The 14258-nt window shown below is 38.1% G+C and overlaps 1 protein-coding gene across 3 annotated transcripts in view; it reads left to right on the top strand.

The window, feature by feature from the left end:
* Window positions 1-6488: 6488 nt before the first annotated feature.
* THADA (THADA armadillo repeat containing) overlaps window positions 6489-14258 on the top strand; it is a 286797-nt gene continuing 279027 nt past the window's right edge. For all 3 annotated transcript variants that reach the window (XM_074378785.1, XM_074378786.1, XM_010967713.3), the window contains exons 1-4: window positions 6489-6643; window positions 9499-9598; window positions 9906-10000; window positions 10724-10854. In XM_074378785.1, coding sequence (XP_074234886.1) covers window positions 9523-9598; window positions 9906-10000; window positions 10724-10854 — 302 coding nt within the window. In that variant the 5' untranslated portion in view covers window positions 6489-6643; window positions 9499-9522. The remainder of the gene's footprint in view (window positions 6644-9498; window positions 9599-9905; window positions 10001-10723; window positions 10855-14258) is intronic.

Here is a 14258-nt window from a genome sequence, read left to right as displayed (position 1 = left end):
CTCTGTCCCTTGCCAAGCCAACTCCAGAGCTCTCAGTAGGACTGGCTAAGGCAGAGGCTCTGTAGCGAAATCATCCCAGTTCAATCCTTTCTGACCAGTTCTGTGGTTCTCAAGAATACTCCGCAGCAACCCTCCTTTATGCAAATCTCTGCCTAGAATCTGTTTCCTGGGGAACCGACTTAAGACAAGGTTAATAAATATTTGTTGAATAAATGGATGAAGGGGCTCTTCCATTGTAAACTATGAGGTTCCTCACCGTGAGCAGAAATAACTGTGGAAAACCTCTGACCTTAATTTGTAGACTTAACATTTTATTTTGTCATCTCAGGCCCTAAAAGTCAGAGCTCACACTCAGATCATTCACTTAGCCTCTGGGTCATGCGTGACTTTTCTATGATGATAGTATCAATACTCAGATGCTTTAGTTGTATTGCCATTTGGCCACCAGATGGCAGAGGTGACACTTGGAAAACCATTCTTTCTGGCTCTGGGTCACCTACTCCAGGATTTAACATTAAACCCAAATTACCCATTTAGTACCATTAATTCCCAAGACCTTGTTATTAGGGCATTGTTTCATGTTGTAGGAAAGTGGCACTGACACAACTGGCCTCATTTGCATATAAAAGGAAAGTGTGTAATATAATGGTTAGAGCCCTAGACTAAAAATCAGAACCATCGCACACTAGCAATCTGTTCCATTTTAATGTTTCTCCATCAGTAAAATGAGAATCCCAGCCCTGCCTGCTTCCCAGGTCTGTGTTTGAGGAATGAATGAGAATGACTGGGGCTAAGGGAAGGGGTCTGGTTGAAGGGATTACATCTATTTCTCCCTAGTCCAGGAGAGCTCTGGGCCTAGGGGCCAGCATGGAGTCCTGCAGGTGGAGAGACTTTGCCTGGCTTCCAGAGTGATGGGCTAGTATAAGCCTAACTCCTGGGCTGGCAGTTATTCCTCTTCTTGTGGGGCCCTCTGAGGTATGTTCCCCTTCTTAGAACAGCACAAAGGTTTCCTGAATGCTGTGGTACAGCCAGCATAGTTTATTTTTTCTGAGAATCCTCAACCTTGCCCTTCTGGCTTGTGCGTGCTACCAGACCAGGAAGAGGTGCCAGGTTTGGACAAATTTTTCAAAAATGCTATGGAATGGTCCCCTCACTGCCTGAATTCACCCATTCCCAAACCAAAGTCTGGGCACAGGCAGAGGCTAGCGCCAGCCAAACCAGAAGAGTCTTGTCCAAGCTGAGATGTGCCTGGCTTGATCTCCCCCAGACCACAGCTGATGGCCAGGCCCTGCTGCAGGGGAACCACCTGCAACCGTAATGCATATGTGTCAAGGAGATGACACAGGACTCCATAGAGTGCGCTACTTAGGCCCTGAAGAAACACGACTTAGAGGATGGCACTACAGCCCATGATCGGAAGGAGTTTGCTAAGAAGTACACCCACGCCTGACGCTGTGGCAAGCGGAGGAAGTAAGTGAAACATCACACAATTTGGATACATGAGTTTCGAGATGTTGTTTTAACCAATCTGTGGGGCAGTTGAGAAAATATTTTTATGTTTCTGTTCTAGCAGAGAGCACAGCACAGTGCATGAAAGAACAGGGCTATCAGGGAATACTGAGACGGTCCCACAAGTTGGAGCGTGGTGTATGGGGAAGGAAAAGAGAACTCACATGGAAGACAGCCACTATGTGCTCTTAAGTAGGGAAGGGATAGGATCAGAATTCTTTGGAAAGAAAAACTTTGAAGAACATCTAAAATGTTCCTTACTCATAATAAACCTGTTTGTTTTTAGAGGAAATCTGCTTAATTATTAAAATAAATATTTACATTGAGAATACTTAATTGAATAGCTTTTTTCACATTTTCTAAAGGGTCACAGAAGTTTCATTTATGTTTTAAGCAGTTAAGTTGGTAAAGATCCTGTCTCTCTACTCCATAGGAAATGAATTACATTCAATTACACCTCTCAACAGCCAACTGGAAGATTATTCCATTGCTTCTGAAGCACTGGTTGGGTTGGCATCTGTGATGGTAGCCAAATAAATGAGATTTCTATGTAACACATGCTGGTACTGGGTGCACTCATTTGTCAAGCCTTAGTGTTCTGATACTCCACAACATAGTGGATCAGCTAAATCACTCTTAATCTCCTCCAGGACCCACTAGGTCATTTTGATTGACTTCTGCCCTGCCACTCAGCCAGTCTGGTATGAAGGCTACCAAAGTCCCAGGAAGCTAGGTTGGAAGCCAGTCTCAGGCCCCAAGGATCCCTATGCATCTAGTAAACCTAGTTTTATGTTTAAATTTTGTGGCTGTCTTCTATGAAAATGTGTATCACTAAAAAGCAAACAAGTTTGTAAGAACACATGAGCATTAGTGTTTCCCTAAGAGGTACTTGGAAATTATAATCAATCAACTCTTAAATAAATCATTCCTTAGGTGTAAACCATTAGTCATTTTAAGTATCAAGAGAAATCTGCAGTCGTGTTGTAGATCTGTGGTAGCTAGTCTCCAAAATGGACCCCCAATTATACTAGCCTCCTGGTATTTATGGGTTGGTGTAGTCCCTTCTCACAATGAATAGGGCTGATCTTTGTAATCAACAGGATATTGTTGAGATGTGTGTGACTTGTGTGGCTAGGCCATAAAAACCACCGAAGCTTCTACCTTGCTCTCTCTGGGGAAGGCCAGCCACGATACTGTGAGAATGCTCAAGCAGCTTGGGGGAGAGGCCCCACTTAGGGAGGAACTGAGGCTTCCGTCAACAATGAGCACCATTGAGTTAAGTCATCTTGGAGATGGATCTTTCAGCCCTAGCTAAGCCCCTGGATGACTGCAACCTTATGATAGACCCCTGGCCAGAAGCACTGAGACAAGCAACTGTTGAATTTCTGACTCATAGAAACTGAGCTAATAAATGTTTTTAGTGTTTTAGGCATTAGGTTTTGGGATCATTTATTATGCATCAATAGATAAATAATAGAAGTACTATGCTTTCATTCATTGACTTGGGGACAAACATATTAAATAACATTTTATATTAACAAAGAACAAAATATAATCTTATATTAATAAACAATAAAATATTCACATTCACAGCTTTAGTTTTGGACTGCATTTTACACATGAAACTATTAAACAGGACTTTTTAGGAGGGATTCCTTAGTTATGTAAATTAGCATGCATTGCTGGCAGATTACCATAAATTGTGCTTTTTTAGGATGTTAAGGGTGATTATGCGACTGACAGACTCTATTACACTTCTCAGTTATTGAAAAACAATACCATACTTTCTGATTGGTCTTGAAGTTTATGAACAAGTATTAAATGAACAGGCATTGAAGTCTTTTTTGGTGGTTTTCAAAAGGTCAAATTTTAATTATCCAAATGTCCTTCCAAATGTAAAAAGTTTAAAAAACCATTATGCGTGAAAGTGTGCCATTAGATAACCATAAAAATACCCTTCCCTGAGGGGAAAATGCTGCTTTACCAGGTACATATTTACAAAGTTAAACTACACTAAATAAAACATGGATATACTGATCACTTTTCATGATTTTATGTAGTCTACTTTTACAGTAAGATGTCAGTTAAATGTTTCCTCTTACACTTTCATATATTAAGGATTACTGATTCTTTAAAAAATTCCCTTGGGATACATTTTTAGAAATAAAATATATCAGCATTCCAAAAAAGGTTCATGGCCCAAATTCATGCTGTGTTCTGAAAAACCCCTAGCAGAGAATTTAATTTAAAGTGGTCTCAAGTTGGTAGTGCCAGGTGACTACAAAAACAAAAGGCTCTTTTCCAAACATGTTACTGTTTCAATCTTTAAAATCTTAACTTTAATCTTGCCTCTATTTCCCCCAGGAGTTAACCACTCCATTTATTTGCCCCTTATATACTAGAAGTACCGGAGTGATCTCTGCTTAATCTTGTCATTGTCAATTCCTTTCCTCCCTGTCTCTTTTAAACCCATTCAAATGCACTCCAAGCAAACTTCTGCCCGTCACTCTATGAATGGCAACTTAATCCTTCCAGTTGCTCAGGCCAGACATCTTGGAATCATCTTTGACTCCTCTTTTCCTCATACCCCACATTCTATCCTTTAGAAAAATCCCATTGGCTTACTTCCAAATCATATCCTGAATCTGTCCACTCTTCACATGTTCCACTGCTACCATCTTGGTCTGTGCCACCAGCATCTTGCTTGCTTAGTTTACAGCAACAACCTCCTCACTCACTGGTCTTCCCACTTCCACTAAAGTCTAGTCTCAACAATGTAGCTTCAGTGATTCTTTTGAATTATAAATTAATCCTACCACTCTTCAGCTCAAAATGACTTTCCATTTCACTTAGAGTCAAAGTCCTTGTAAGGCTTTACATTACTGAAACTCCTTTGCCTCATTCCCTATTACCTATCCCTTTGCTCACTTGGCTCCAACCACACTGGCCTCGTTGTTGTTCTTCTACACCAAGCTCCTGCCCTAACACCTTTGCACTGGCTGTTCCCTCCACATGGAATGCTTTTCCTCAGGGTATCTACATCTCTTACAAATCTTTACTCAAGGAAGCTTACCCTGACCACCTTATTTAAAATGGTAACAGATCTCCCCTCCACTCCATTCTCATCTTCTAGTTCCCCTAGTTTTTCTGCAGCAATTACCACCTTTTCATAGAGATGTTTGTTGTGTTTCCCTCCTAGCTCACGCCCTAACTGAGTGCAGTGAAGAGTCTCAGTGTCTGCCCCTTACTTTCAAATGGCTCAGCCAAAATTTAAAAATGATTGAAATCCACTGATTGTTTTCAGTAGGCCTGAAATAACATATATTAAAAAAAGGAAAACCCTTAAAAATGATGTTAAAAAACCAAAATTCAACCAAGTAAATTTGAAGATCTAACTGACTTTTTTCAATGATTCATAAACCAAGCAGCATCCCATCTAGTAAATAGAAAGGCACCCCTTCAGTGGTACAAAACAGAAAGCTTTTCTAGAAATGGGGGCAGGACAAGGAGGTTATGAACAAGAGAAAAGAAAGGATTGTTACAGGTAAGGTTACCTCTCCAGTGCTGACCAAGAAATTCCACTCCTGAGAGAGGTTGAAACTACAATTAAGTCTTGGTTTGCTGACCTGGGGGGTTAGTGGCTCCACCCTGGGCCTATTGTTTCTTTTCTTCTTCTTCTCTATCTCTTTTTAAAAATAACAATGGTTAAGACGGTAAAATTTGTTATTTGTATTTTACCACAGTTAAAAAAATAAGAACACATAGCTCCTGTAGAGTAACAAATATTTCAAGAAATTTTCTTTCAGTTATACATGTGTGAGCAGTTACGTGTAGTTGGTTTAAGGTACAATGTATTTCTTACTATCAGTCCAGGTCAAAAATATTGGGAAAAAAGTTGCTACAGAGAAAGTTCTGCATACACTCATCAGCTGAGATGTACAAGTAAGTTCAAAGCTGCACTGTTAGAGCAAAAGCTGGAAAAAAATCCAAATCTCTAGAGGAGTAGAATGGATAAATATGGTATGCTAAACAATAGAATACTATACAACAGTAAATGAAAAACTACATGAATTTTTTCTGAGGATGCCAAAAGCAATGCTGAAAGAAGCAAAGACATCGAGAAAACAAACGATTCCATAAATAAAGCTCAAAATCAAACAAAATAAGGTATGTTTGGTGACACATACACATACGATAAAACTACAAAGAAAAACAAGGGAAGGTGAGATAAAATTCAGAAAAGTGAAGATTAAAAACTTAAATTCATTCTTTACTAAAGGTTTGGTGAACTGGAATGTTTCTCAGTATTTCCCAAATTAATTGCATTTGAACATAGCCTACTGCCTATTTCTTGATCTTACCCCCTTCTCCTAGCTCTTAGTGTAGAAGTTGGCACCTACTTATTTTATGTATTTTTAAAAGACTGAACCTAAAAAACAAAAACAAACCGAACTATCTGATAAATGGATTATCTCCGTAATATACACGTCCCAGAGGATAACTTCCAAGGCTAGCACCTGGCAATGCTTCAACAATAGCGCGTATTTACTGCTGAATGAATACATGCACTCTGGCGTAAGTTAGTTCACTTCAGTACTTCTTAACTTGATCAAAATTCTTACTGTGGCTTCGGTTGAATGCCCGTCCCCTTCCCTACCCCATCTCACAGGCTCTAAAGTCGTTAGGCTCCTGGTTCCAGGCCCGGAGTCAGTTTTCTCCTCGTCTTTGCGCTGAGGAAGCTGAGTGGAGAAGGGTGCAACGTCTGGGTTGAGGTAAAAATGCTTCCCAGGCACTCAGGGCTGTGAAGCCCACAATCTAAGCTGCCCTATGGGGATGGAGGCGGGCGGCGTTCGCCCCAGGGCTGGAGTTAAAGCACCGCGGACTCTTTCAAAGTAGGGTCTGACCAAATTCACTAACACCGGTTCCCCGGTGACATCACGACCTCCCTGGACTCCTGATTGGAGGAGCTTATTAGCTCAATTCTCGCGATGATTCCTCCTCAAGGTCCTCTTCACCCTGACCCGGTAGTGGACTACAGACCACGCTGAGAGCCACGGAGACACCGTAGACCTAGACCAGCTTCCGGGGCTCAGCGTGACGGCTGCGACTCTTCTCAGACGCTCACGGGCACGAGGTTTGGCTCCCAGGCTTCCTGTTTGCCGGAACCGCGGTGGCGCCCGACTCTCCACCGCTCGGCTCCTCCACTTTGCTAGGGTCGCCAGGCGACATACCTAATCCCGTCCTTTAGTTACGCGAGAATTTGGCGGTCGCGAACCTGTTGTTCGGTCGCGTAGGTCTCCATGGAGATAGCATCTTAACCACTTTTTTTTCAGCTGTCATTCCCCAGACTCCACGTGGTTGAATGTTTGTGGGAGTCAGCCAGAAAGGTGTAGTTGGGAGTGAAGCAGCAGTCAGAAGGTCAGGAGTATAATTTGCTGAGCATCTCTGGGCATGTAAGCAGTGCCTTAGGGTGGGCACGGGATTTCCCGTTATTGGGAGGCCAGGTTCTTCAGGACAAACGTTTAGGCATCCATTGAGCACGCATAAGCACCCAAACCTCTTTCTGTGCAGTGTTGAGGGTTCCAAGATCAAAGCCTGCTGCAAACTTGCTCACCATTCACCAGAGAATACTATCCCCAGTTGTCTGTCCCTATCCCTTCTAAACTTTGTATGTTGGTGATCACTAGGAAATGAGTCCCAATAATATCCCCCTTGATCTAGTCATGTCACTTTTCAAATTCTTACCTTGTCAATGCCTTTTTAGCTGTGTCCATCTTTATTGCCATTTTCTGTTAAGTGACTTTTCACATTTCATTGCTGTATTGATTTCTTTGCAAAGGGACCTTAGGTTCTTCAGTGTCGGGACTGGCTTGTCCCTTGGCTATAGAATGTACTTAAGATGACAAGTTGTCCACTTTTCTGCCATTAAAGGCATACATTCCTTTTTGAACATCTCTGACAAGTGGTTGTTAATTAGCTGATTTGTTTATTCATCAGACACTAAGCCACCTAATATATGCCAGGTACTGTTTTGAGAATTGAGAATTAAAACAGTACACAAAACAGATGAAAGTTTCTGCCTTCATGGATTTTATCACTAGGGAAGACAGACAATATACAAATAAACAAGTTATTGTAATTTCAGGTGGTAGTAAGTGCTATGAAGAAAATGAAGTAATAGAAATGGTCTGTTTGTGAGTAGGAGTCGTGGCATTTTGGACAGAGTTGTCATGGAAGGCTTCTTGGAGGAGGTAATATTTGAGAAGAGAGCTGAATGATGAGGAGTCAGCCTTGCAAAGATTTGGTGGAATAAGCATGACAGGCAGAGGTATCAGCAAGTGTGAGGTCCCTTAGATGGAAGTAAGAGCACCAGGGAGTGCGAAGCCCCTGAGATAGTGAAAAGAAGATTAATTTGACATGAACTGCAGAGGAAGGTAGGGCCAGATTATTTAGGGCCTTGAAGACCAAAGTCTCAGGTTTGTATTTTATTCTAAGTGTAAATAGAAGCCCTTGGAATGTTTTAAGCAAGAGAATGATTAGATTTGAAGAAAACTGCTTTGATGACTGTGAAAGGAAGCAAGTTTGGAGACTAGTTGGGAGGTTACTGCAGGAGTCCTGGTGAAAAGGTTTCATTCAGTTTCTGTTTGTATATTCCCAGTGCTGGAAAATTCTCTGAAAGGCAGCCCATTCTATAATTGGACCAATGAGTTTTTCCCTTTTATTGAGCTAAAATCAACCTCCCTGAAGCTTGCACTGACTTTTCCTAATTCTATAGACATCTACAAATTCTATAGCATCTGAGACAGAATGTATCTTTTCCTCTTCTCTCCAAAGCAGTTCTCTGACAACAGCAGCTCTTTTGCTCCTTAAGATGTGGCCACCAGCACAGCACCTAGTGTTCTGCATGTCCCCTGCCCTGTGAAGTTGACCAAAGAGTTAGGCATTCCCTTGATCTAGCTGACTTCTAATGTGGTTTCTAGCAGTCCTGTTGTGCTGTTGGCTCACATAATATTCAAACTTTTCAAATCACGTTTTGCCTCCCCTCGTCTCCCCATCCTATATTTCTAGGTTATATTTTTCTAATCTAAATGTAGCACTTTACATTTATTTCTATTTCATCTTGGTAAGTTTATTCCAGTTTATTGAGCTGTTTTTTTAATCCTGATTCCATCATCCACCATGTCCTTCCAGCTTTGTGTCTTTTATAAATTCACTGTGTTATGTCCTCTCATGTCTACATTACAAACTCTACTAAAAATGCTAACTACCAAGAAAAGAGCCCTGTGTGACATTTCCTTAGTGACTTGTCTATAGATGGCACAGTACTATTAGTGTGTATTCTTTGAGTACACGTGTTCAGTTCATTATGAACCTTGTTAGCTAAAACAAACTCTGTTAACTAAAAAGAACTCACAAGGATAATATGTGAAAGTTTATCACATACTTTGCAGGAATCAAGATACAATGTGTTATGATGCCTCCTGATCTGTCAGTCTAAGAAGTCACTGAGGTTAGGTAGGCCCAGTTAATTTTTGAAAAACTATGCTGGTTTCTTTGTTGTTACTAAAATGAATCTTTGCTGTATTTTAAAACATAAATACCCCCCCAAGAGAAAACCTAAAAATTAAGTAAAATAAATACAATATAAAGACTGAGTAATAGTAGGTAAAAGTAACTTTAGACAGTAATAAACTCTTCTTGAGCTTAAAAAAAAGTTTTTCGAACCAGAAATCCTTAGACCAGTAGTTCTCAACCTGTGGCAGCTTTGCTCCCCAGGAGACATTTGGCAATATCTGGAGACATTTTTTGGTTGTCACAACTCGGAGGAGGATTCTGTTGGCATCTAGTGAATAGGGGCCAAGGATGGGTTAAATATCCTACAATGCCCAGAACAACACCCTACAGCAAAGAATTATTTGGCCGAAAATGTCAGTAGTACTGAGGTCAGTAGTGCATTAGACAATATTTTAAAACTCTTCTTTCTTGTAGTGACTACTGTTAAATCTATTTAAAATGGGTGTAAAGAAGAAGAAACAAACGCAAGTTACTTTGTTGACCATTTGTCATCCGGACCTTGAAACTTTGAGATGTAAGTGATTTCTGACTTCATTTGTTGATTTCTTTTCTAGGTTGCAAACAAGAGTATTTTTATCTCTAGGACTCTGTATCACATAATTTCAAACTCTTGCTATTTAATTATTCCATGTTCTTTACATTGAGCTTGCTGGATGTAAAATGATTTTCTTAAATGTCTATCTACTCCTATCTTTAGACTAAGTTCTGCCAAGTTTGTTTTGTTTATAAATATTTAAATTTTATAGAATATATAACAAAGGCAAATTCATGTCCATATATTATTAAGTCACTGAAGAGATCTTTGTGTGTGTGTTATGTAGCTTTGGCTGATGTGGAAGGGAAAAATCTGGCTTCTTTGCTATTACGTTGTGTGCAACTCACTGATGGAGTGTCACAGATCCATTATGTTAAACAGGTAAGGCTGATTTGATATTTGTGGATGCATCTTGAAGATTATCATGCTATTATGGACTTTTAAAGTTAACTGACAATTTTTGGCTCCCAATTATTTAATATCAATGTATCTTTAAAGAAAAGGGTTTTGTTTTTTTGGTTCATTGTGTGATATCTTTTTATTCAAAGTAGTGATAGAAGCTATATTCAGGCTCCTGCCACCATTGGAACTGTAAATAGATAGGTTAATGAGGTAATTGTGCATACCTTTTTTGTGGTGATAAATTAAAAAAAATTATTCCTGTTAATCAAAACTTTTTAGCAGGAACATCAAAAAGTTAACTTAAAATGTATAGACTTATCTCAAGGGGCAGCATTAAAAAAAGAAAGTAAAGACTATCCTTACTAGCATTTCAGTATTAGGATTTACTATTTGAACCTGCATAATATTTTTTTGGAAATCAATTAAATGTATTGTAGTGCTACAGAATTCCTGTACCTTAAGCCATTAACATGTCTGTAGTTCTTAATGAAGGTGGGTCTGGAGGGTAAAGTGGGAGTTGAGGGCATGGCTTTAAAAAATTAATAAATACTGAAATAGGTATTTATCAGTACCCTTAATAATGTAGTGTGAAAAATATGTCACATTATAATTGAGACTTAAAAGAGTATTTGAATCGATGTTACTTTGCTGTATTTGATATCAGAAAAAAATTACTATGACTTTGAATTTTTTGGATTATAGATTGTGCCCTTACTGGAGAAGGCAAATAAAAATGGCATGTGTGATCCCACTGTTCGAAGCTGTTTGGATATTTTAGCAGGCATTTATCTTTCTTTGAATCTAAAGAATCCTTTGAAGAAAGTTTTGGCAAGGTAAGGAAAAAAAGAAAGAGAAGTTAGGCAATTAAATGTTTAGTTTGAGCAAAAGTAACCAATAGTTAAGATTTCTTCTGTGGTTTGGTAAAACTGAACTGAAATATATCACTTAACAATTTCATTCACATGGTTTCACTTTGTTTTGTTTACTTACTTATTTATTTATCACAACTCTGTAAAAATATAAAAAGCCTTCTCAGGTCACGGGCCTTTAAAAATCAGGCTGTGGGCTGTAGTTTGCTGACACCTGGTTTAGTCTAGCTGCATTTAATGCAATTATTGGTTAAATTTAAATCTGTCATCCTGCTGTTTTTCCTCTATTTGTCCCCTCTGTTCTTGGTTTAAACACATTTTTAATTACACAGGTAGTACAGGAATATATGCTTGATGTAAAAACTTCAAGCAATGTAGAAGTAGACAATATAGAAGTACACTATTTCTGGCCTATCTTATTTTTCTTAGCAAAGGTTATCACTTAACATTTTGATGTCTCTTTCTAGACCTTTTCTTTGGGTCTAGTGTGTGTGTTATATTTTAGTTTTTTTTTTTTTTTATATTAATGGAATTATACTCTACATATTTCTCCATAGCTTGTTTTTTCACTAAATAATGTCTTAGAGATATTTCATGTCAGTGTAGTCCTTATTCTTTGTTTTTTTTTTTTAAATTATGGTTTAAAAGAACACATAACATAAAATTTACCATCTTAATCATTTTTGAGTGCTCAGGTTTGGTAGTGTTAAGTATATTCACATTGTTGTGCTGTGGGTCTCTAGAACTTTTTCATCTTACAAAACTGAAACTTTGTACCCTTAAATAACAATTCTTTATTTCCTCCTCCCCTTGGCCCTTGGCAGCCACCATTCTACTTTCTGTTTCTATGATTTTGATTGCTTTATATACCTTGTATAAGTAGAATATTTGTACTTATCTTTTAGTGACTGACTTAATGTCCTCAGGGTTCATCCATGTTGTAGCATGTGATAGGATTTCCTTCCTTTTCAAGGCTGAGTAATACTCCATTGTATGTATATACCATATTGTGTTCATCCATTCATCTGTTGATAAAACATTTGGGTTGCTTCCACTTCTTGGCTATTGTGAGTAAGTGCTGCTATGAACGTGGTGTGCAAATCTCTCTTTGAGATCCTGCTTTCAGCTCCTTTGGATATATACCCAGAGGTGGGATTGCTGGATCATATGGTAGTTCTGTTTTTAATATTCTGAGGAATTTCCCTGCATTTTTCCATATGGCTGCACCATTTTACATTTCCTCCCAAAGTCTTCATTCTAACAGCCATAGATATTCCATAATACGATGTACCACAATTTATATGTGCCATATTACACAATATTTAATTGCTTCTTCTTTGATAGTTTGTTTTTAAGTTTTCATTATTCCAACAGTGTTGCAATGATAACCAATGATAGCAATGATAATTATGTATATAATTGAATATGTGTATTCCTCTGAAATGAATTCCTAGAAGTAGAATTTCTTGACCAAATTTATGCCTATCAAAATGTTTGATAGATACTGCTAAATTGTATTCGCCTCTAAATGATTCCAGTTTATACTTCCAACAGTGAATAAGAGTGCCTTTTTCTTCATATCTTTCCAGCAATGAATAAAGTTAATCTTTAAATCTTTTAAAATCTGATAGGTAAAAAATGGTATTATGCTATAATTTGCATTTTCCAGATTACTAGTGAGATTGAACATTTTTTAATGCGTGGATTTTGACTATTTTACTTTTTTCGTGATTACTTATTTTTGTATGTTTTCTTGTCAGAATTTCTTTTTTTTTCTTTTTTAGCAAGTGTATTTATTGTGTCACAAAGCAAATGATGAAATCCTGGCCAGTTCCAGGGTTTTGGTGAAGTGGTCAACAATGTCATCAAAGATCCTGATGTTTTCCATCTTTTTTTCCCATTGTGTTGGCCCTGTCTTCCCTTAGAGTTACAAGGGGCTGTGGCAATTACAGACACCTTACATATAGACTGTATTGCATCCAAAAGACAAAAAAAGAAAAAAAAAAAAAAAGAAAGAAAAAGAAAATTTCCTCTTTTGCATTTCTTTTTATTGGAAAGAAAAACATTTTGTGGAAGGTCTCAAGGGACTTTTCATTGAAGGCTCTGTCAATTTTCATTGTCAAGATTGGGCCATATGCACTCTCTCTGGTTGTGACAAATGGCTGGGAAGGAGAGGTCTCACTCTTTTAGCCTCTTTAGTGGGAGGTGGGCTTTGCCAACAAAGAAGGGGAATACCTGCAAGATGGCAGCCAACCACAGAATGTCTTTTTGATTTATAAGAGCCCCATATAGATTGTGTGCCGAATATAGTGCTTTATTTTGTTATTTGTTTTTAAACTTTCTTCATGGTGTTTGCTTTATAAAATTAAAAAAAAATTTGTAATCCAACCTAATATTTTCCTTTGTATAGATTTCTGAGTTTCAGCTTATATATATTTTCTCTAATATAAGATTATATAAAATTACTTCTCTTTTCTTAGAATACTTTTTTTTGTTTGTTTAACTTTTAAATATATCTGGAATTAAGTTTGTAGTGTGAGGTAGAGATCCAACTTAGTTTTCTTTTCTGTATGGGGAGCCACTTACCCCCAAACTACTGAATAGTCCATTTTTTCCCCACATGGTTGAAATGCCATCTTATTATGTTCTTTGTTCTTGTATAAACACAAGTTTAATTTTAGACTTGAGTCTATTTGTGTATACCCCAGCATTCACACTTTTATTCAGTGTAGTTTGATAATGTGGTTTAATTATGTACTAGAACAAATCATCCCTCTAGTGACTCTTCTTTTTCAAAATATTCCTATTTTTGAATTTTTTTTCCTCCCAGAAAAGCTTTAGAACTATTGAGTCAGATTTTAAAAAAAATGCCTACTGGTTTTGATTTAGATTAACTGAGGTAAAATTGGCATTACGTTTAATTTATCCTTTCAGTAAATTTTTGTTATCATCTACCATGTGTCAAGTATTCTTCTAAGCATTGGGGATACAGTGAATAAAACACTCTAGAAAGGAGGTTCCTTCTAAGGGGAAGATAGAAAATAGACAAATAAGCAAAATATATAGGAATTAGAGGGCATGAGTGTTATGGAGAAAAATAAAGCAGAGAAGTGGCAAAGGGAGCATCAAGGGTAGGGTGAGGTTGTAGTTTAAAATATAGTAGTTATCTCAGGTATCTTAATGTCATTGATAGAGGGAACGTTTGAGGTAGACCTAAAAGGGGTGAAGAAATGATTATTGGGTATATTTGAGGGAAGAGGGTTCCAGATGGAGGAAATAATAAGAACAAAGACTTTGACATGTTGTTGGACCTGAAGAGGGCTGTGTAGCTAGAGCTGCATGAACAAGGATCAAGATGAGACCAGAGA

The sequence above is a fragment of the Camelus bactrianus genome, chromosome 15 (assembly GCF_048773025.1).
Source record: "Camelus bactrianus isolate YW-2024 breed Bactrian camel chromosome 15, ASM4877302v1, whole genome shotgun sequence".
Classification (NCBI taxonomy): domain Eukaryota; kingdom Metazoa; phylum Chordata; class Mammalia; order Artiodactyla; family Camelidae; genus Camelus; species Camelus bactrianus.
Note: the sequence above shows the minus strand (reverse complement) of the source record. Positions and strands in the feature narration are given on the sequence as shown.